This window comes from Punica granatum, chromosome 5, assembly GCF_007655135.1.
Source record: "Punica granatum isolate Tunisia-2019 chromosome 5, ASM765513v2, whole genome shotgun sequence".
NCBI classification, from domain to species: domain Eukaryota; kingdom Viridiplantae; phylum Streptophyta; class Magnoliopsida; order Myrtales; family Lythraceae; genus Punica; species Punica granatum.
The window spans coordinates 1,036,255-1,058,350 of NC_045131.1; the positions used below are offsets into that span (position 1 = coordinate 1,036,255).

The 22,096-nt window shown below is 41.2% G+C and overlaps 5 protein-coding genes, 1 long non-coding RNA gene and 1 other non-coding gene across 7 annotated transcripts; 2 read left to right on the forward strand and 5 right to left on the reverse strand.

Annotated features, from left to right (window-relative positions):
• Positions 1 to 932: 932 nt before the first annotated feature.
• On the reverse strand, positions 933 to 3,850 carry LOC116208137 (agamous-like MADS-box protein MADS2). The gene is made up of 7 exons (XM_031541398.1): positions 3,244 to 3,850; positions 2,456 to 2,596; positions 2,140 to 2,239; positions 1,973 to 2,014; positions 1,833 to 1,874; positions 1,439 to 1,584; positions 933 to 1,287 (listed from the first exon to the last, which is right to left on the reverse strand). Exons 1-7 carry the CDS (start codon positions 3,426 to 3,428, stop codon positions 1,194 to 1,196), a joined length of 750 nt encoding a protein of 249 aa, XP_031397258.1. The 5' UTR covers positions 3,429 to 3,850; the 3' UTR covers positions 933 to 1,193.
• A 2,884-nt stretch (positions 3,851 to 6,734) lies between these two features.
• On the reverse strand, positions 6,735 to 8,278 carry LOC116206598. The gene is made up of 2 exons (XM_031539372.1): positions 8,087 to 8,278; positions 6,735 to 7,397 (listed from the first exon to the last, which is right to left on the reverse strand). The coding sequence occupies exons 1-2, from the start codon at positions 8,197 to 8,199 to the stop codon at positions 7,178 to 7,180; spliced, it is 333 nt and encodes a 110-aa protein (XP_031395232.1). The 5' UTR covers positions 8,200 to 8,278; the 3' UTR covers positions 6,735 to 7,177.
• An 80-nt stretch (positions 8,279 to 8,358) lies between these two features.
• On the forward strand, positions 8,359 to 8,432 carry TRNAI-AAU. Its single transcript has one exon. It is a non-coding gene; the product is annotated as a tRNA-Ile (tRNA).
• A 156-nt stretch (positions 8,433 to 8,588) lies between these two features.
• On the reverse strand, positions 8,589 to 10,246 carry LOC116206597 (transcription factor MYB24-like). Its single transcript, XM_031539371.1, has 3 exons — positions 9,863 to 10,246; positions 9,568 to 9,697; positions 8,589 to 9,435 (listed from the first exon to the last, which is right to left on the reverse strand). The coding sequence occupies exons 1-3, from the start codon at positions 10,059 to 10,061 to the stop codon at positions 8,847 to 8,849; spliced, it is 918 nt and encodes a 305-aa protein (XP_031395231.1). The 5' UTR covers positions 10,062 to 10,246; the 3' UTR covers positions 8,589 to 8,846.
• Positions 10,247 to 12,807: 2,561 nt separating this feature from the next.
• LOC116208369 lies at positions 12,808 to 14,622 on the reverse strand. Its single transcript, XR_004157052.1, has 2 exons — positions 13,859 to 14,622; positions 12,808 to 13,323 (listed from the first exon to the last, which is right to left on the reverse strand). It is a non-coding gene; the product is annotated as an uncharacterized LOC116208369 (long non-coding RNA).
• A 2,885-nt stretch (positions 14,623 to 17,507) lies between these two features.
• On the forward strand, positions 17,508 to 19,257 carry LOC116208367 (scarecrow-like protein 3). Its single transcript, XM_031541757.1, has one exon. It carries the CDS (start codon positions 17,789 to 17,791, stop codon positions 19,070 to 19,072), a length of 1,284 nt encoding a protein of 427 aa, XP_031397617.1. The 5' UTR covers positions 17,508 to 17,788; the 3' UTR covers positions 19,073 to 19,257.
• A 116-nt stretch (positions 19,258 to 19,373) lies between these two features.
• On the reverse strand, positions 19,374 to 21,785 carry LOC116208368 (UDP-arabinopyranose mutase 1). Its single transcript, XM_031541758.1, has 4 exons — positions 21,208 to 21,785; positions 20,488 to 20,738; positions 20,207 to 20,375; positions 19,374 to 20,101 (listed from the first exon to the last, which is right to left on the reverse strand). The coding sequence occupies exons 1-4, from the start codon at positions 21,535 to 21,537 to the stop codon at positions 19,763 to 19,765; spliced, it is 1,089 nt and encodes a 362-aa protein (XP_031397618.1). The 5' UTR covers positions 21,538 to 21,785; the 3' UTR covers positions 19,374 to 19,762.
• Between the last annotated feature and the right edge of the window lie 311 nt (positions 21,786 to 22,096).

Below are 22,096 nucleotides of genomic sequence, written 5' to 3' on the forward strand. Positions count from 1 at the left end.
AGATTGTCATATAAAAACATCTTACCCTCGCCACAAAAACCAGCGACAATAGATTATCATAAGATGACAATGTGTTGCTCTTTACACTTTTGCACTTTGATAATACATTTGACAACACCCAGTGGCTAAATGATAATCTGTTAATAAAAATTTTGAAACTTTCGAATGAGGGGGAATTTTTCCACTCAGAATAACAAAGGTCGACATTTGAAAAGCGTCGATATTGATGCAAATGCGTCGACCTTGACCCCTCTACGAAGACGTTTTTTGAAGAGTTGGGAAAAATTCCAAAACCGTTGAAATAGAATAAACAAAAGGCGATATATATATATATATATATATTTTGCATCGGCTAAACTCCAAATGTGTTGGCATAGGATTAACAAAAGCCGATGCTTTTCAAAACGTCGGCTAAAGTTGGTCAAATCCCGATGTTTTGAAAAACATCGGGATTGGCCAATTTCGACAATTTCTCCTGATGTTTTGCTTTGCGCCGGGAGAAAAAGTCAGCCTATGCCCGTTTTGTTGTAGTGGTATGTATAAATATCAATAGGTAGAGAAAGATAATATAATACAGTGACACACGTCTTACTTGTTAATCAAGAAGTTTCATATTCGATAATCGTAATGGATAAGCCATGTCCTAGTATTATCTATAGAGTTTCTATTTCATCACATTAAACCCATAACCTTGTTTTGTAATTGATAAATCTCAGTAGGTATATTAATCGGAGCTTAGATTTTATGGGCCACCATGGTGCCATTCCCGAGGCCTGTTTGGTCCAACATAAGAAGCATGTGGACTTTTCGGGCCTTTTGGGGCTCAGGCCCACGAATAAATTTCTGTATCAAAAGCCCACTCTACTGCCATAAACGTAAATGATCACAAAGTGAGATTTACATGGTTTGCTTAAAACATAGAATAAAAGTACTGCAGTAATTAAAAATCATCATTTCCAAACATATTAATTAGCAATCAAAAGTGACTTGTTCATAACAACCGAAAGGTTCAACAGTCAGTCTTGTTGATTTTATGAATTGAGGATAGAATACAGCGCACGTACTCGATAGAAACTATCCATTGCAGGAAAGCAGCTTTTGCATATACATACGTATTGGATGCGGATTAGTTTGGACCCCGTAGGAGGGATGATGGAAGCATTACAGTTTGAGCATCGGCTCAGAATGGATCATCAGAGCATCCACCCCGGAAGAAATCCATTAACTTGTTGGGGATGAGTAGTAGTTGTAGCACTGGTCATCTGATCCGACTCCACTGCATTGTACCTGCAACATTCACCACTTGGTCAAGGTTAGATTAGAACACCATAACACCCGGAAAACCTGTTTGGAGGCATCAATCGAGCGAAAATAGTTTTCTTTGTTTTGTGGCTATATGTACTTCTAGGGCAACCAGACATGGAAAAGGAATTCGCACCCGATCTGTAATGTTGGGTTGCACTCAAGAGGGTGAGTAAATCCCTGTGAGCTAGAATTCTGGTGATGATGACCGTATGGCATGCGCTGTTCCTCTCCACCCTCCCATGGAGGTCGAATGTTGTTCCTCAGACAAAGTTCTTCCAACTGGCAAACAGAAAATTTCAATACCGTATAGTCATTGAGCATTAATAAGATCAAATAAAAACCTTCCAACTATTGCCAAATTTTTGTGTCACGCAGCACAGTGTGCAAATTGTCAGGGAACAAATCAGTCCCAATATATCTTGATAAGTCGTCAGCGTGGACTGTCATAAATAAATTGGGGAAAAAAAATTGTGAATGCGAACTATTTTATGGAGAAGAACGCGATGAGTAGAGCGAGATGGCCTTACCTTTACTGCCAAAGTACGATTAGCCTCCATCAGTAATTGTTCCTGGACATTCAATTCAACGAACTTATCAACTCAAACAGACAGCAAAGCTACATTTATCACTGCTGAAATCTACTCTACACATTACTAAAATCACCTACGTTGTTCTGAAGATCAGAAAGCTGATCCAGCATACACTGTGTCTGCGAACAGGAGAGGAATCTTGTTAAGGGGCAGGAGGAAAGGAATTCTAGTCAAGAAGAATGGCATTCCTAAAACGAAGAAGACTTGCTAAATGCAAACGAGTTTCAAAACTGACATCGATTACCTTTGTCGACCTAACGAGTTTCAGGGATGAATCGAGCTGCCGCTCAAGCTGCTCCAGTTCCTTCGAGTTCAGTGGGCCCAGGTCTTCCCCAAGAAGGTTCCTGAACTCTCTCAACAGACAACAAATCAGTCAAAGAAACTCTTATACTGTCTATATATCGAAAATTAAAAAAATGGTTAACAGCTCTTCGCTGCATTACAATATGTACGGATCGTTTTCATCTCTCCTGGAAAGAACTGAAGTTCATGAGGACCTAGGATGATGTCCCCAGGAAAAGAAAATTGACTAGAAATGATGATAAATTTAGCTTAATCACCTCTGAGTTCTCTGAAGGGCCTCGAATCGACCTTTCAGTTTCAAGTACTCCCTGTAGCTGGCCTCGAGTTCTTTGTTGGGTTTGTTTACTTCGACAGGGCCATAGCTGCATTTTTGGTACCTCTCCAGCGTCTTGAGCATGCTGACCAATGCAAAGCAAACCGTGAATGCAGTAACAACTACCGGCATACATCAAGCTAGGATGATATTGATTCAGCCGAATTAATATGCTAACTTTCTAATTCTTACGCGATAATTCACGGCATATGAACAAGCATGCATGTTAAATAATTAACCCAATATGTCAAATATTGGTGAACAATTAAATCCAGAAGGTTAATTACTATGCCTTGGTTTTTCAAGAGCAGTTGCAATTGAAAATGAGAAACATCAATACAATTAATTTGATACAATTGGAAATCAAATGGTATTCCGAAAAGATTACACTCTCTTTAATGACTAACTAAAGGTAATTGAAATTTTCAAAGGGTATCGGATCTAAGCCAAGAATGAAACTTATTTTTTATGATGAAGACATGCAACATTGTATAATAAACAGAGTCAAATTAGAAATTGATCAATATAAGTAAATGCAACCATCAGGAGATGAAATCCTAGTAAAGGAACATCAAAGAATGACAGATCTGACAGAAATACGACACAATACCACGCAAATCAAAGAACATAAAAAAAAACAAATACTAAAAAAAATAAAATAATATTCCAAAACAAATTAATATATGAGATAAATCACATGAATAAGTAAAGATTTCATATTTGTGTAATTACTTGGAGGAGCTGCAAAACTCATAGAGCTTGCCGCGGTTGGAGAAGACGATGAGGGCAACCTCGGCATCGCAGAGGACGGAGAGCTCATAGGCTTTCTTGAGCAGACCATTCCTCCTCTTGGCGAAGGTCACCTGTCTGTTTATCTTGTTCTCTATCCTCTTCAGCTCCACTCTCCCTCTCCCCATGATCTCTGCTCCTCCTCCCTCTATATTTATATTCTTTACTTTATCTATTATATGTATTATATATATATATATATATATATTAACCCTCCTCCTCTTCCTCCTCCTCCTCCTCCTCTTCTTCTTCTTCTTCTTCTATGAATCGATTTCCTCTTCCTCCCACAACACGCAAACTCACTTCCCTCTTCTTTCTGCTGAAATTTCCTCCTTTTTCCACACAAAAACCCACCTCTCTATCTCCCCCTTTTTGGGCAGCAGAGAAAAAACAAAAGAAGCCAAAAAGGCCTCCTTTTTCTCTCCCAAGTCTGTGATCAAATGTGACCAAATGGGTGAAAATGCAGACCCTAAGTCTCTCAGAGACACAGAGAGAGAGAGAGAGAGAGAGAGAGAGAGAGAGAGAGAGAGAGAGAGAGATGGGAGAAAGATGAAAGCTTTTTTAATTTGATCTTACATGAGAGCTGGGTTTGCTTGCTTCTTTAAATGGTTAATTTTATATAAATGAATGGATGATATTTGATCACCATGGATTATCACTCATCATCATCATCATCATCATCATCATCATCTAATGCATCTGTGAGCAAGTTAGCTGATAATAGTTGTGTGGTGGGGTCTGTGTTGTTAACCAGAGGGTACACCACACATCGCACCAGCGCCAGCAGGAAAGAAAGAAAGAAAGAAAGAAAGAAGAGAGTTAGGGTTTGGTTTTGTTTTCCAGTTTCATGCAAAGCTCCCATTGTCACCCCCTTTTTCCCTGCCTTGCCTTTCTTGGAAAGCCACGCGCCGCACCAACGATTGATTCCCCCACCCTCCCCTGTTTGTATGGCGCGTGCTGCTTAAACAAAGGGCATCGCAAGATTATTTAAGAATTCTCCTATGTAATGGATCGGCGCGCACACAGACACACACACACACATATATATATATGCTATGTATATATATATATGTACGTGTATTTTTGTGTGCCATTTTCCATTGATCCTCTCGAAGTATCAGAACGTCGTCACTTACCTTAAAATGGGATCTCCACGTGTCGATTTTTCACTGGATGAATATCTCCATCATGCAACAATATAAATCAAATAGCTTCCCACATATTTTTCACTGGATGAATATCTCCATCATGCAACAATATAAATTAAATAGCTCCAATGTGAGATGATTCAAGCGGTTCGACCCTTATTTTTCTTAAATGATATTTGAAGTTCGAGTATTGTGAACGAAAAAAATTCAAGTTGAAAGAACCTTATTTTTTAGTGAATCGATCATGCTCAAACTTAATTAATTGGAATTTATTAGACTTTAAAATATCAAAATACAAATTGGAAAAAGAAAAACTTCCCGACCCACCTCACCTCTTTCCAGTCCAGTCCACCACCTCTCCTCTTTTATTTTTCACCCAAGCAATAAAAATCCATTTATTAATGGGAAAAAAAAGAACTCCGAATGTAAATGTAATGGTTAAATTCCTTGGATAAAGAAAGTACATATGTCTTCTTAGCTCGGAAGAAAAGAATTTGCATATTAGCATGGTCCCACATGTTATAACTTACCGCAGAAAAGTTTATAGCTAGTTAGTACTTTTGGATTTAGAGTTGAGTTGAGTTAAGTTTTGATTTTAATTGATTTGTAATGATTGTATTGTTGAATTATGAGAAAAAGTATGAAAAAGTAATATATAATTAAGAGAAAGTAATGATTAAGAAATAATTGTGTTGTTGAATTGTGAAAAAGTAATGCCTCGTTGAGAGCCTTTCCTCTTCCCCTTGAATTGAATTGTTCCCCCCCTTTTAAAATGAAAAATAATAATGATAGTGTTGTTGAATTGAAGATGAGTTGAGTTGAGTTAAAAAAATTTTAAAAAACAAACACACCCTAATGTTCAACTGACCAAGGTATGATTATGTATATTCCCGCTCCAGAAGCTGCGTTTGGCCTCGTGTTTGGGAGAACTATTGAGTCAAATAAAATAGCTCACAAGTGATTTAAGAACAACCCCACAAAAAAACTAGCTAGCAACTGACACGGTCGATATTTGTACTTCACGTGTTCTTTTGCCCGACAATTGTCGGGGCACGGTTCAAATGATATTCTTCCGGATCAGCACATAATTAAGCAGCTGAATTCCAGCTCACCTAGTAAAACATTCCGATTATTTGATAAACGCTGATTAATTAATTAGTTGATTTTTAAATGCCCTGGTCATGTCATTTCATTTCATTTCGTCAATTAATTAAAGATCGGGCGGGGCGTTCCATATGACTGCCGGTATGACTGAACATCGGCAAGCGACGTGGGCCCTGAAGACGTGTCGGGCCGCCATTCGCTGTTGGTCACAGTTCCGGGTGACGTAGACGACCGCGAGACAGAAGCAACGGTGGGAAGTGCAATTATAACGGCGTCCAATTGGTCTTGTATGGGCACGTGTCGCCTATCAAGGCCAGAAGGACGACGCCATTGAATTACCCGTTTGGTTTCTGTCGTTGATGAGACAGGAAAAGGTTTTTCGGTTTTGCACTTTAGCCCCTTGACTTCTCTTTTCTGCCATTTTTATGTGATGTAATTGTAACTGTGAATGATGTCCGTTCTACACTCTTTTTTTTTTTTCAGTGTGAGTCCTGATATCCGTAAGTCTAACTAGATCCTAATTAATCTAGCCGATCCGGATCGAACCTCTAAAGGGTAAGGTTGTGTTTGGTTTTAGAGTTGAGTAGAGTTAAATTTTGATTTTAAATGGTTTGTAATGATTATATTGTTAAATTATGAAAACAAAATGAAAAAAAGTAATGAATAATTAAAAAAAAGTAATGATTGTATTGTTAAATTGTGAAAAAAGTAATGAATAATTGAGAGAGTTTAATATTAAAAATTAAATTGAATGGTTAAATTTTTTTTAAAAAAGTAATAATTGTATTGTTAAATTGAAAATAAATGGAGTGGAGTTAAAAAAATTTTGTTTACCAAACGGGGCCATAAAACTCTCTCAGCGTGAATTTTATACATTCATAAGGACTCGAACCTAAAATTATGCTTAAGCAGAACGAATTCCGAACCACTTGAATCAATTTACGTTAATTGACCCGTTCTACACTTTGATTCATCACGCTCATCAGCGTGAAAAGACCGGGGGGGGTGGGGGGAAATTTTGCGTATTAATCGGTTATTTAGGCCTTGTTTGGTTTTATGATAGTATTTTAGAATTACAATTCTAACTTAACTCTACCAACTACAAAACAAAATAACTCATACAAAGTCAAAGAGTGGGTCCCATTTATATCACTTTTTTCCACAACAAAACAACATAACTCATACAAAGTCAAAGGGTGGACCCCATTTATTCCACTCAAAATCAAAATTAAAATATAATTTTAAAATCCTACTATGAAACCAAACGCAACCTTATTCATGGGGATCAAATGAGATGACGTGTTTGTCCTCGTGTAACAATAAGCATGAATTTGTCATCAGTTCATAACCTTAATTCTTATTGTCGAGACAGCTGCTTAATCAAATATCATAAGGAGAGTAGGTCCAGCTCCAAGGCTCATGAGTTGAGCTCCGAACCCAAAGCTTCTTTATCATACAATGAGACTTCGTGTTGCCAACATCGCAGATTAACCGATATCATGGAACTCTGTGGCAGAATGTGAAACTGAGAAGATGAAAGAAAAAGAGGAGTATTATATGAGTGCAACTGCATATACTAATACTCATGATATCGCAGAGGATGCCACAGGCAGTGAGTGTTGCTGTTAAGATGTGGAGCAATCTGGGCATCGAAAGTGGCCCCTTGCTCGGCATTTCGTGCACTGAGTGGTCTTGGCATCGGATTCACCGCCCCCGAGAGACCGGAATACATCATCCATGAAATCGAACCTGATAGGCCCTCCCACTTTAACTGACCCGACTCCTCTACAAGTGGAGCATGCTATTAACCTCAGATCACCACATCTCTTGCACATACCCAGAGACCTGCAGATGGACAAAATACAAAGTCACACACCTATGTGATGAACTTTTATGGTAGACTATGCGGTCGTATATCAGAAATAACCATCATTTTGCAAACAGATGCATTAGCACCCTGTCGATAAAGTAATACAATCTCCATCTTCTCATTCGAACTAGAATTAAGCATCTTCTCAGAAAAAAATTGAGATTATCTGCCTCGAGTCAATAATATCAAATAGACCATCAAATAGCACAGGAACATCGCAGAAAACCATGATAAAGAAAAAGACCAAATTTTATCACCACGGATACGACAAAGGACTTTATCCTCAAATTATCTTGGCCACTCAAGCATGCAACCCTCGAACGACCATGACGCTTATGCTCTTATCAGCAGATAAAGAGGCTCAAGACTGCAGCTTTTTCAAGGCATTTCTATGTTATGACAGAAATGAGTGACCAACAGAGACTCCCGGCAATTCACTATAGACAATATCAAAGCAAATGATCAAGGAGACATCGCAATAAAGGGCGCAGACACCCATAAAAATGCATTCTTGAAGCCCCAACAAGACACGGATAAACCTCGGACGAGCCAAATAAGACGAGAAAACAGAGTAGAAAAGTTCAAGAGAAATGGAAAGAAATCAACCCCCCCCCCCCCCAACCCAAAAGAAGCAGACAGGCAAGGATAGCGAGGAAATGGGTACCTCCGCTGTGTAGCAGAGATGAAAGAATCGATTTTGGGCGCAGCAATTGTGGCACAGAGGAGCAGAGTACCAACCCCGAAACCAGCCAGCTCGCTCGCCGTTATGTTGTCCATATCTCCTCTCCTCTCCTCTCTTCTCACCCTCACCAGTTCTCGTGGATTGCTCCGCTTCTCCCTTCCCCTCCCACCTCACTGTCTGAGGTACTACCTTATGGGATTCTGATCTTGGACAGAAATAGTATATAATCTTTGTTCGATCAAAGCTCACAAAATGGCCTATTAGCTCAGTTGGTTAGAGCGTCGTGCTAATAACGCGAAGGTCGCAGGTTCGAGACCTGCATGGGCCATGTCTATTTTTTGCTTCGCATCCTCGAAAACTTTGGGCCTACATCACCACTTTTATACTTTTTTTTTTTTATCTAAAGCCCACTATACTCTTTTTAGGGAGTAAAAGGCCCACTTTACTTTTAAAGTTTGCCCGTTGGACAGATTTAATAGATTAAAACAATAGAACTGATTAAAAACCATATGATGGATTGATGGTAAGTAGGAGTATACAGATAGCAAGCATACATGGTTGAGAAGCCCTGGGAGACATCTCGAACTCACACCGACTTCAATTTTTATTGGACATGCTGAAACTACACGATTTTCATCGTCCTTTTGATTATAAAAATCACCGAGAACTAACCAGATGCCAGCTGGCTAATTCGATTTGAATGGTTCATTTGAACCATAGATGTGCAACGTTTAAATTTTCCTTAGAAAATATAGTAATCTCCGCTGTTGCAGAAACCATTTGCATCCCCTGCGCATGCGAACACTCCAGCTCCGCTGTTGTTAGCGATCGTATTTGCTTGGTTCTGCATCGCCATCTTGTTACAGTTGGTTGTGTGGTCTACGTGTCCCTGCTGCAGACCGACGACATCCAAGTTCCACAGCCCTGATCCCCACAACTCATCCTCTCCTATGAACTCCGGCCAAGACGCCGCTGTCTGGTCCTGCTGAGACTGAGACAACACTACGGGGCAGCACTTATCTTCTACCATGGGGTCCCAAGGCCCTGCTGGATCTCTCTCTTTGTGGTCTTCACCAATTCCCCTGTTGTCCCTTACCTGCCGATAATTATCTGCATGGAGGTCAATGTTGGGCAATGGATCTCGTTGTTTCTGCTGCTGCTGCTGTTGGTGGCGAAAGATCATCCGTTTGTGAAGGGTCGCTTGAGCTTTCTGCTTTTCTCGCTTCAGATGGTGGGAGGTCTTGTCCGGCTTCTTCTTGAAGTGTGTCCTCCAATAATTCTTAATCTCGTTATCAGTTCTTCCAGGCAGATATCGAGCTATGGTCGACCACCTATATATATTGTTATATATCATGCATAGGCGATACCATTACTATTAGATATACGTATCGAAGGACATCTATGTACACACACACACGAGAATCATTCTTAATATATGAATATGATGAGACTAAAAACATTACTTGTTACCCCAGAGTGCATGCAATTCGATGATGATGCCCTCCTCTTGAGGCGTGATTTGCCCCCTCTTAAGCCCTGGCCGCAGATAGTTCACCCACCTCAGCCTGCAGCTCTTCCCGCTCCTGTTCAATCCTGTCGACGCGCGTGCATATTGTTACTTGTAAGAGAGGAATATGGGATAATATCTAGCAGTGACAGCACGCTATGAGACTACGAAGATCTGATACGGATGATGATTTCCGTATATTCAACTACGTCCTTCCAAGAGATCAGGGTCGAGAAAGAGCAAGTAATTACCAGAAGACCGAGCAACCGAACTCCACTTGCCTTCACCATGGGAGTTGACATACTCAGAGAGCAGCTTATCCTCCTCGGGAGTCCAAGGCCCTTTCCTCCACCCAGCTCCAAGTTGCAGGCTAATCTCATGGACTGAAGATGGTGATGATGGTGATGATGATGATGATCTCCATCCCATCATGGCTGCCATATTCAGCATCGTTAATAACCTTGTCGTCAGATTAAATATCTCTTGATCTTTACCACGCCTTCGACTTAATAAACGCTTGTTCCCCCCTTATCTGACATGCATTGAGCTTACTATTAATTAAGGCTGCCCTCTCTTATATATATGTTGTTAATCAGTCTTGTTTGTACTGCCCGATGCTACATTAGTTAGTTAAGATTAACAAGATTAGATTATTAATTTAATTCACAAACTCCTGTACAATGCTTTGATGATGATCTCAGCCCCCACTGAAATCCTCTGAATCTTTGAATCCAATTCTTGCTTGAGTTTGCTTCTCTCCCGCATCCCTCGGGGTCAGCGTCAAAGTGTTGGAACCGCGCTTATTTTTCATCCCCCAATTGCAATCCAACAAGTATCATTAAGCTACAGTATTACTCTTTATATATATATATATATATATATTCACCAGGGTCATCAAGTTATCTCAAAAAAAAAAAAAAGTTATCAAATTCTCCAATTACTGTAATTAGGGCGAACTTAGAAAGTATTTACCGTTGATCTCCAAAAATTTCTTCGATGATATACTAGCTAGCTAGGGCTTAAATGCTTGAGCCTCTTCATTCATCCATCTATCATAATTCCATTCATCGGTTCGTCATTCGTCCAAAGTAACAAGCATGTATGCATGAGTTCTTAATTAAAACCAGCCATGTTGGTACTTCGACTGATGTCGCGCGCACCTCATCTTCATCATTCCGTGCCAATATATCGTTCATCCAGTTAAATTGCTTCGCTTGCCTCTTGGCGCTCGAGTTGGTTTTTGGCGATCGATCTATGTAGCCCTACATTATTGATAACCATCATCATCATCATGTGATAAATAAGTTGCGGTTGTATCTTAATCATTTCTCGTATTTCACAGCAAAACACAAAATTGATATTCCTACGTACGTACTTTTGTTGTCTTGTCTTTAAACAAGCATGTTAATATTTTCTTATCCCGGTGGAAAGGGATAACCTACTAGGCGAAGCTGTTGCTTCCACAAAACAGCGTCATGAAGTTCCGTAACTTAGCCACGATTTCCCAATCATACAAGAACAGAAGATGGGATATGCACTCGTTTATTTTTCCGTAAGCATTATCTGATATATCTAAAAACTCAACGGTCCTTAATTAATTTAATTTCTAGTTGAATCATTCCACTAAAAAGGAATTAAGTTCTTCCAATCATGAATTTTTTCTATTCACTAAACTCGAAATCGAAATCTTTTTTAAAAAATATCGAATAATTTGAACCAACTCACATTGATTATTGATTATTAATTATGTAAATGTATATTTCATTACAGTAATATTGTTAGTGGGAAGCTTATGTTTCCTTGAAAATGGCTTCCTCTCCAGTGACAAATCACCAACTGTCGACTCATATAATCCTTAAGATGCATGCTTTTAAGATTTTCTTGCCCCAAGATGCTCAATATTATATACTATCCTATAATATACATACATAAATATAATAGCAACAAAGGATGAAGTTTCTAGGATGCCATTAATGGCAAGGAAGGGTAATTATAATATTGCTAAAGATAGTGATGAGTCATGATGCTAGCTAACATGCTGTCCTTTCGATTAAATTTAATATATATTGCACATACGTATAAATGGACTGTCAGGGGAAGTATTTCACGATAAGCACAGATTGTTTATTCCACTTAATGCCTATATATAGGTAATGATGGCGCCATTAATTGATAAAATAATGCAAAGTCACTCCAAAAAGATAGTGATCCATGGAATTTCAAGATCGACCTTATAAAGTTTCGAAGATTACAACAGCAAATGTTCCCTCAAAGAAGAAACACGCAATAATATATTATGTGTATATATGTGTGTGTATGGATGATATCATGATAGATCGGTCTTCTCCTTTTAGAGTTCCCCTTCAAAATAGGCTTATACAAGAGGCAATCAGATGTGCCAAGCGTGCATTGATCATTGCTTGGTCTTTGCAAAATCAAATCTAGCAAGCAGATTATGCTGAATCAAGAATTCTAATGGTGCGTTTGGTTTCAGAATTAAAATAATTTTAATTTTGATTGTAGAAAATGACAAATATTATGTAGTGTATTGAGTTAAAGTTAAAATTTTTAAATTGAAAAATATGTAATTTTATTGTGTAATATATTGAGTTAAAGTTAAAATTAAAATTTTTGTGATTTTAACCTAAAAATAAACGGGCTATAAATATCTAATAATTTTTTCAACTAGCAAGAAGTGTCCACGTGTTGCTTGAATACGTGCAAAGACAGAAGACTTCATAGCGTCAACCTTAGTGAAGCATGCTAACTACGTTTACCTCTCCTTTTCTCTCCAATGTTTATTTCTTTTTCTTATTTTGAAAAGCTAGGGCATCCATAAGATATTATAAGACATTATTAACCAGGCTTGCTTCCAGAGGGATCTAGTAGTACGGAGAATCCTGCAAACTTAATATCACATTATTTTACTCGAAGTGCGACGATGGTAATTGAAAAAAGAGGAAGATGTTGTTGCGTAGCGATGTATATTTTTTTCTGTCACTTGGGAGATTGTGAATTTAATTTTCATTGTGCGATAAGTCGTATCACTTTATTAGTTACGAGAATTAACCTTTGTTAAATTTTTTTAAAAAAAGGTAATTGAAGAAATTTATTATAGATGAAATAGTATTGAGACATTGAGAAGGATAAACTTTGTAAACCAACGATCAAAATCACAAAAAAAGGACCTTTTTTCTTTTTTTGCGTGGAAGTAATGAGGATTCATTCATTACTGAAAATAGTGCATTACAAAACGCTCAAGAGATAGAAAATTACAAGATTGGAAATAATCAGAGAGGCCATCTTGGTAAACTACATAGGAAATAATATGTGAAAATATCAAGCAGATGATCACAAAAATAATGCAGCAGTCAATCCGAAGTCCCAATTCAAGACCTCCTGCTGACCCACATGGACCTCGATAAACTGGAAGGAGGGTCCTCAAGTCATAAACCATGTAGGTCTCATATTTCTATGTCAACAATCCGAAGGAATATGAACATCAGAGCAAAGCAGGAAAAGCCTCGAGTTGTACTAGTGCGCTAAGAACCCTTCACAGAGTTGGGCCGACATATCAGACGGGAAGCCCGAGCCATGAAAGACACTAGGAACCGACTAAATCCAGCAGAGCAAAGGAAGGCACCTTGGAGCCAACCAATCTAGCCAATAGCATACCATGAGCCGAGCAATCTAGCGGAGCCAGGGAAAACACCTGCAATTTGAGAGACAAAAAACGGAAGAGAGTTGAAACGTTGAGACCATAGCCACTTCTGCCATCTGCCCATGGTCTGTAACATCCCAAAATTCAATATTGATGGGAGAAGAGTTAGTGAATTGCAAATAAAAATCCGCTTATAGGATTATCGGTAACTTGGACTTAAGCATTTTGGGCTGGTGGTTGGGCTCCTCGTTAAATTGTTGGGCCAGTCCCGTAGATTGGGTCGTGTTGTTATAAGTGGTATCAAGGCAGTGCACCAGCTGAAAATGTGGGAACTAAATGCTATGCGAACAAAGTGTTATACTCGACAAACTGGGTGGAAATCACCTCTTGAATCGTAAGAGCCACCTCTTTAACAACATGAGCCATCTCTATAATCCTACCTACTTGGTAAAGTGTCCTAGGTCTAGATATGATTTGTTTGAGTAGCTTGACGAGGACGACAAGCCTTTGAGCGGGGGATATCGTAACACTCTAAAATCCCACACTGATGGGAGAAGTGCTAGTGAAGTGATTAATAAAGACCTACCTATAGGATTACTGACAATCGGGGCTTATATATTTTTGGCCAGTGGTTTGACTTGTGACAAGTTGGTAGGCCACTCCTGTAGACCCAAATCAAAACTAGGCCCGATCAGATCAAGTTGAATCTAGACCAGATCTAGTTGGATCAAGCTAGATCCAATCAGATCTGGGCAAGATCCGACCATATATGATCGGGCCGAGCTCGATCCAAGCCACATAGAAGCGGAGAAGCCGTAGCCACCATGAAACCCATACCGTTCCCGGCCACTGAGGAGCAAAGCGATCTCAGGTGCTGGTCCCAGTAGACGAGCAATAATGGAAACATTATCAAGGTAGAAGCAACACATGGCAGAAGAAGCGAAGCAGCATCAAGGCTGACAAACTTAGCGGCCACCAGAGTTGACAACATCTCAGGATGACCTCACTTTAACAAAAGCTATCCAGTCACAAAAAGGCATGGCCATGGATCTCGGGTGAGATCTGTCGGAAGAGGTTCGATTGTGAAGGGCTGGAGGAGGAGCATATGAGGGGCAAACCAGAAGTAGCAAACACGATCGCTCGGCAAAAGCCCGACATGACGATAGAGGAGAAAGGGACGGTCACCAATGAGGACCTTTGTGGGAGGCTCTCATTGGGAGCAAGGCAGGCAGCCGACGCGTGTGGCCAGAGCCATCCACATTGCTGAGGGTTAGATGAAAGTTGGGCGAGGCTAGGGTTAAGAGAGAAAGGGTGAAGATCTGATAGAGAACGCGCAACGATGGTGTTCCTTCAATTAAAAAAAAAAAAGGACAATTTATTAATAGGCAATTCAAGAAATGACATAAAGGTGATCCCTCAATGAGCCATTCGAATCGAAAACGAAATAATCCAAAAATAAATATATACATCCAAATAAAATCTCATATATACTCAAAAGATTAAAAGTGAATTTACCAAAATGATAATTTATTTTGCATACATTTATTTCCTAAGTATTAGATGTACATCTCCCACGTTCAAGATCACATCTTATTGATTTGATCGATTGAGCAATTACTCCATTTGATTCAAAAAATGAATAAAAAGAGTTCTTCTTTGCTCTTAGAAGAAGCTCCCCGCTTTTCAATTCATTTTAACGGATGCGAAACACGTGACCATACACGTACATAATAAATTAAAATGTCGACTTCAATCGGTAATTGCAGTGGACTTGTTCCGATCAACCTGCTCTAACATTGTGAAGATATCTAACAAAGGAGAAGGAGATTTGAGATATAGATAAAGATAAAGGTGGTTGGGCATACATCAAAATCATAAAAAATGAAAATTTTTTAATAGGCAACTCTAAAAATTTTATAAAGGGACTCAATATAAATAAGATCAATGAGCCGCTCTTATAAGAAATAAATACCTTGAAAAAAATATTTAAATAAATCCAAATCTATTCACCAATATACTCAAAGGATAATTACATAATTTATCAAATGATCATATTTTATTCTGCTTAAACCATTTATGTCCTAAATATTAAATTTACATCTCCAACAGTAGCGGTGAAAAATTGAGAATTCTTTTGAGTCGAGTATAGTTTTAGCCATTGAAAGATACTATTGCCAATGGTTTGGTCCCTTAAAAATTTTTCCCATGGTTTTCATCCCTCAATCACTATTCTGTCAGATATTTTAGTCCTACCGTCTTCTTGAGCGTGCCAACTGTGACGAAAATCTCACGTGACGACTGAGCTGGATTTAACTCCGTTAATGACCCCCAAATTGCCAAAGACAGCGCCGTTACCTTCCTCTGCTATTCCAAAATTCTCAAAATTCTCCTAACATTAAACCTTTCTCTAGACAAAGACTGAAGAACTCGATTCCTTTACTATGGCGATTCACCCAAGATCAATCTTTTGTTCTCTCTTGCTCATCGGCTTTTGCTTGATCAGCGGAAATGGGATGCTTGCTTCCCGTCGCCTTCTAGACACCTTGCTTCCCAAGATCCTTGAATTGCCCAAGCCTGAGTTTCCCTCTATTCCAACCCTACCTAAACCTGAAATCCCTTCCCTGCCAACGCCCGAGATTCCGTCCCCACTCAAAGTACCCGAGATACCAACCCTATAGAAGCCTGAGCTCCCTGAGGTGCCCAAGCTGCCAGAAGTGCCCAAGCTGCCTAAGGTACCCAAGCTGGCGGAGTTGCCCAAGCCAAAATTGTCGTATTTCCCGGAAATCTAGAAGGACATTCCGTTAGCAAGCTGCAATTGAATTGTAATTACGGTAGCAAGTGATTAAGGATTCTTTCTCTCACCTGGAACTTTTTCCTTCCTCTACGATTGAGTTGTAATTTGAGTGTCCAACCTCTAACTTCTTCCTCCAAAGCCTCGAACGTTGTTCTCCACTGTAATTGGAGTGGCCATTGAACCGTAAATCAACTACATGGCCTCGAACTTCTTCCTGCAAAGCTGCGAACATCTTCATTCCTCAGCACTAGATTTGCAACTGGAGTTAGAGTTTCGAATTTGGGGGTGCTGAATCGCAATTAGGGCTTGTAATTGCCAAGTTGGGGATTTCGGGTAACAAGCCTTGAAGGGGGCTTTGAACGCATCGTTTTTGTTGTCAAGTATGAGGGAGAACGACATCGTTTAGGGCGAGCATGCATTGAGGAAGGCAACGACGCCATTTTTGGCAATTTAGGGGGGTCGTTAAAGGAGTTAAGTCAAGTTCAGTAGCCACGTGAGATTTCCGTCACGGTTGACACGCTCAAGAAGACGGCATGACTAAAACATGTGATGAAAATGGTGATTAAGGGATGAAAATCATGAGAAAAAATTTTGAGGGACCAAACTCTTGGTAATAGTATCTTTTAGGGACTAAAACCATACCTGACTCAATTCTTTTCTCGTGAAGTCTTTGCAATCTCGAGATACGATAAGTATTAATTCATCTTATTGATCTCCTTGGTCACTTGCTAAGAGATGCGACTTGTATATACGTAATATACGTATGCTAATATGCAGTTGCCCAATTCTATGAGTGAACCGAGTGATGACTAGGGGATGATCTCGAGGATATAGTTCGGTCACATGATCTTGTAATGTACCTCTGCAAAATGTGGTTTAGTTTTCATGGCCTGGACCGTCGTGGCGTGGTGGGCCTTCACCATAAGCACTCTTTATTAATTACGCTATGGACCTATATAACGGATGGTAGCATTGTGAACGGTCCATTTACTACTAAGCTGAGATGATCCAAATATTTAATAAGTAATTAATGCAAATAAATTCGTGTGGCTTTTTAGCAGGAAAGGGGGGATTAACAAATTTGAGTGGGCCGGCCCCACCAAATGTACGGTGATGACCGGTCATATGGACTCTAGCGGACGGCCTTATTGCAGCAGCCGATGAGCTCAACGATCCAAATGAGATCGCGGGTTTGATTTTATTTCGAATTATCATTTGGCCTCAGTCTATTTTATTGCTGATTCATTGACCAGTTGATGTTTCTTTGGCCATGCTTCTACAGAGGTTACGATCGTGACAAATAGAGTCGAGACGAGGTAACAGGTTCCAGTGAGAGGAGAGGGAAATCCAACCATGAAGGGTCACATCAATCTCCAAGAGGAAAAGGCCCGAAATCCTTTCGTCTCATCATGTGGCCCTGAGTAAGTGACCCCGAATTTAAAGACACTGCAACAGGACAACTTTTCCTTCTGTTTTGCTTCAGTTGTTATCTTGTGAAATAATGTGTCCGAATGAAATGTCAGATATTAGACGGACCATGTCGTGAAACTAAGAAAGCACGAAGGCAAACCTATTCTTGTTTGTTGCAGTTCGGAATCTCAGCATGCTTCCAAGAGCTACCCTAGCTAAGGACTCTTCCTTCTTCACTTCCTCCTCATTGATTCCTCTATAAACATTCCAAGATCCTCCCTGTACTTTTTTCTCCCATCAAACCTAACCTAGATGAATTCATCAATATCACCATCATCATCTCCATCAACCTCAAAGCCAGATGTGACCTTGAGCCTGAAGACCTCACCATCCCATGCTCAGGAGTCCTTTCGGCCCGAAGAAAGGGGCGTCCGTCTCATCCAGCTCCTCTTGTCATGCGCAAAGCATGTGTCCTCCGGCAACCTCCACCGTGCTGATGCCTACCTCCGCCAGATCTCAGAGCTCGCCTTGGTGTCCGGCGACTCCATGCAGCGGCTCTCTGCCTGGATGGCCTCTGGCCTGGCGGTTCGGCTGGTCAAGTGCTGGCCGGGCCTCTACAAGGCCTTGAACTTCACTAAACTGCACAAGCCAGCAGAACTCCCTCTGGCTCAGTCCATATACACGCCCCACTTCCCCTACTTGGGCTTTGCTTGTTCCGTCGTAGCCCGAACACTGGTTCGGAGCCTATGGAGGGAGGAAGTCGTGCACGTCGTGGACTTGGGTTCGGGCAACGTGAGACTGTGGTCCCCACTACTCAAGGGCCTTGCTCAACTAGCTGGTGGGCCTCCACATCTGAAGGTAACTTGTGTTTGCTCTAGGAAATCCGTCCTAGAGACATTAGGCCATGGATTGGTCAAAGAGGCTGAGACCTTGGAAGTGCCCTTTCAGTTCAACCCTGTAAATGCTCACCTAAGAGACCTGACCATGGAAATGCTGAACCCGAGATCTGGCGAAATCATGATAATTGTATCGGTGTTGGGTCTCCATGCATTACTGGCCCAAGATGATAGAGTAGATGCACAGTTTGTTGCCGGCAAGAGCAGCACTAGTGTCAAGGAATGCAAGCAAATGGGCGAATTCCTAGCAATGGTTCGGTCGCTCTCCCCAAAAATCTTTTTCCTAGTAGAGCAGGAAGCCAACCAGAACACAAACCGACTCGTGGATCGGTTCGTCGAGTGTTTGCACTACTACAGCGCCATGTTCGATTCCATAGATGCAAGCTACGGAGCTTCGTTATTATGCAATCAGCTGGAGCGTCTGGCGCTGGAGGAGATGCTGGGAAGGGAGATTGAGAATATATTATCGTGTGAGGGGCTCGAGAGGGAGGAAAGACACGAGAGACATGTGAGTTGGACGGTGAGGTTCAGCAGAGCTGGGTTCAAGCCAGTCCGCCTGTGGCTCGACCCAAGCAATGACGAAAAGGGCATGTTCGAGACCCGAGTCCCGGATGGGTACAAGGTTGTAACCGAGAGGGCTTGCACAATGATATCTTGGCATGAGCGACCACTCTATGCAGTTTCTGCGTGGAGTTGTTAATTGATGGTTCCTAATCTGTCATCACCTCTCGGTTGAATACATGTGTAATTACAATTATATATGTCGACAAGTTTTTATGGATAGAATAATCACAACTAGACAAGTTGAATATTCAGGCATTAATCTAACTAGTTAAATGAAAACATCAGCACTCTTCCTTGTAGTGATCTCAATCGATCGATTGATCCCCGTGAAGCAGAGACTGGTCACCAAGTTTCAGTTAGCACATGTCCAAAATGAGAGGTCAGTCAACTAACAGGACACAGGGGTAGGCTGGGAGAAACCAGACAACACAAATACATATGTTCATGAATGTGAAAGTAGTACTGTTTGCTGATTCATTATATATTGAAACAAAGCAATTACATGAACTTGAGAGTTGTAGTAGTAAAGAACTCTCATTGATCATTCCGAATCATTATTTTCGGGTCCTATTAAGTACTGCAAAACACACCAGCATCACTCGAATTTAAATTGAACTATGCTTACACATCCAGAAATCTAATGATCTCCGGTATCAGTCAGGTTCTCCAGCTTGTAAACCCTGGAAACTGATGGAATCCTCCTGTTCTGTTTCTGGAAATTTGGGGAAGGAAGCTACAAGGCTTGATGTTGTGATACTCGGTACCTGGGTAAAAATTAAAAGGAAAAGACGACTGTTTTTGGTTGTTAGGATGCAGGTTCCTGGATTTATTTTGCGGTGCCATTGGAGAGCTTCAACAAGGGCTTTGGAGGGTTGAGCTCATCCCAGGCCTCGATCCAGGTGACCATGGCATCGGCAAGCTTGTCGAAGTAGGGATCGACCTTGCTGAGTTTCTCCTTAACCTGCTTCGACAGCTCGATGTAGCACTTCTGGACGGTGGTGCAGTCCTTTGGGAGGGTGGCCGACTGGAAGAACGGAATGATCTCTTCCTGCCAGAAGATACCCTTATACTCCTTCCTCAGATTCACAAATGGGTTGCTCGCCTTGCTGTGCCATATGTAGGGCAGCCCCGTCTTCACTCCGAGCCCCAAGTGATCGCATATCACCTAAAATGTTCAACAATATCATCCGATGAGTATCATGATTACCTGCAGTACACATATATGTAATGTGTAAAGGGAGAAATAGTAAAAAATTAAGAGCGAAGATACCTTGACACACCAGCCTGCCCACATATCATCGTATCGACCAATGGGCTGCCCATCACCCATAAGCCCGAAGTACATAGCCGGACCAATGAGCTCACGGTCGAATGCCAAATTCATACCGCACATAGGGAAAAGTGTGCCCTTTGGTATCGTCATAACCGCATCAACATACCTGTTAAAACAACGCAAAACTATGTATTAAGTTTATGCTGTCCCTTCTCTCTCTCTCTCTCTCTCTCTAAGCAATGCGAGAGGGGATAATCAACAAAGGGACTAATCGGTACCTCTGGTTCCGCTCAAGAGGCTTCACGAGCTGAGTCGGTGCATCATAGTCTGGAATGTTGAGCCAGAGACCATGGGAGACGGCAGTTGGTACACCCTCACGGAGGCTGAAGGGGTATCCTCGGACAAAGTCCGCCCCATCAGCAAACGGGTCATAGAGGGTGTTGAAGAAGAAGGGCGTGGACGGGGCGAGGAGGTTCTTGATGTGCTGCTCGAGCGCATTGATGGACTTGCCCGATGGATCGTTTGCAACCTAAGGTACCGATCAAAATTTCCAAAAACAACCATAAGAAAGAACAAATCTCAGTGACATCATCAAGATCATGATTCATGGCCGATTAATGTGACCATATGATCGACTATCCTATCCTTAACAAATAATCACGCATTATATTATAATAGTGCATACTGATGATATATATATTTTTTCCAGGCACTTGCAACGTGGAGAATGGTTGCTTCGACATGTAATGTGTAATTTGACTTTAATTTGCTAAACGTCATGTACTATACGTTATGATCGGGGACCTGCTAACAACTCTGAATTCCTAGATCCAAATGTCCGATAACACGAGGAATTAATAGGTGACTATAAGATCACTGACGGATCTTAGTTAATATCCTATGTCCAGATCCTGACATGTCACTGAATGTAGGTATGATCGAGTGTGATGGTCACAAATATTAACAATAAACAGCTTGAAATGGAATTAAGCACTCACGAAGCAATCATCGTCGATGGTGTAGACGTACTTCTTCTTGGAGACCATGTAGCCGAAGCAGCGGCAAGCGGAGTCCTTGAAGGAGATGCAGGAGGCCTTGGGGCCAAGCATCTTGTTGATGTCATTGCGGTTGTATAGTTCGTAGTCGAAGCCTTCCGGGACCTTGATAGTCTTGGAGGGATCGCCGTCCTGGACGATGATGAGGTGGTAAGGCTCGAAGAAGGGCCGCCACATCTCGAGGAAGTCGAGGTTCCTGATGGTGGGGATCACGATGTCGAGCTCATCCTTGAGGGGCGGTGCGGGCTTGGCGTGGTCCGCGGCTGCTGCCATTGGGTTCAGGGACACAGGACAAGGGGAGAAACAAGGGATGAGGAGGAACAGAGTAAAAGGGATAGGGGTGATGGCAGGGCAGGGCAGGGCAGGGCAAGAACAGAGGATGTGGGGGTGGGGGGGATTTATGGGAAGTGAGAGGGAGAGACACGTGAAGGTGGCCGGACAGGGCGGCGAGAGTGGTGGTGGGGAAAAGGAAGCAAAACGTGTCCTCTCAATTCTTAGGTCAGTGAGTGAATAAACGTTTGGAGAGCCGATGACTATTTCAAACTCACGGCAGATATTGCAGATGCAGAGGCAGAGACTCCGACGTTTTTGGTGTTACTTTTCATAGGTCAATCCATCCATCCATCCATTCATCCCCTGTTTCTTGTATTGTCATGCAGTGGATATATTCACATTGTACATTCTTCATGCCGGGTCCGATCGCACGTCACGAATGTGACCTTATCTCGCGGCATGCATCATTCATTCGTGACGGCATTGCGGTCCACGTGATATCTGCAAAATGAGGTGAGGAATCTTTAATTACCGAAAATGACGGTATAATATGCATCAA

Excerpts from the sequence above, each read along its gene's own strand:
- LOC116206598 (XM_031539372.1), bottom strand. The coding sequence starts at position 8,199 with ATGGACAACATAACGGCGAGCGAGCTGGCTGGTTTCGGGGTTGGTACT. Across the intron at positions 7,398-8,086 it reads ATCTCTGCTACACAGCGGAG|GTCTCTGGGTATGTGCAAGA; the intron begins GTACCCATTTCC and ends GTCCATCTGCAG.
- LOC116208367 (XM_031541757.1), top strand. The coding sequence starts at position 17,789 with ATGAATTCATCAATATCACCATCATCATCTCCATCAACCTCAAAGCCA.
- LOC116206597 (XM_031539371.1), bottom strand. The coding sequence starts at position 10,061 with ATGCTGAATATGGCAGCCATGATGGGATGGAGATCATCATCATCATCA. Across the intron at positions 9,698-9,862 it reads TTCGGTTGCTCGGTCTTCTG|GATTGAACAGGAGCGGGAAG; the intron begins GTAATTACTTGC and ends GCGCGTCGACAG. Across the intron at positions 9,436-9,567 it reads CATGCACTCTGGGGTAACAA|GTGGTCGACCATAGCTCGAT; the intron begins GTAATGTTTTTA and ends CAATATATATAG.
- LOC116208368 (XM_031541758.1), bottom strand. The coding sequence starts at position 21,537 with ATGGCAGCAGCCGCGGACCACGCCAAGCCCGCACCGCCCCTCAAGGAT. Across the intron at positions 20,739-21,207 it reads CCATCGACGATGATTGCTTC|GTTGCAAACGATCCATCGGG; the intron begins GTGAGTGCTTAA and ends TCGGTACCTTAG. Across the intron at positions 20,376-20,487 it reads CCTCTTGAGCGGAACCAGAG|GTATGTTGATGCGGTTATGA; the intron begins GTACCGATTAGT and ends TTGTTTTAACAG.
- LOC116208137 (XM_031541398.1), bottom strand. The coding sequence starts at position 3,428 with ATGGGGAGAGGGAGAGTGGAGCTGAAGAGGATAGAGAACAAGATAAAC. Across the intron at positions 1,875-1,972 it reads TTTCTGATCTTCAGAACAAC|GAACAATTACTGATGGAGGC; the intron begins GTAGGTGATTTT and ends TTGAATGTCCAG. Across the intron at positions 1,288-1,438 it reads AACCCAACATTACAGATCGG|GTACAATGCAGTGGAGTCGG; the intron begins GTGCGAATTCCT and ends TGAATGTTGCAG.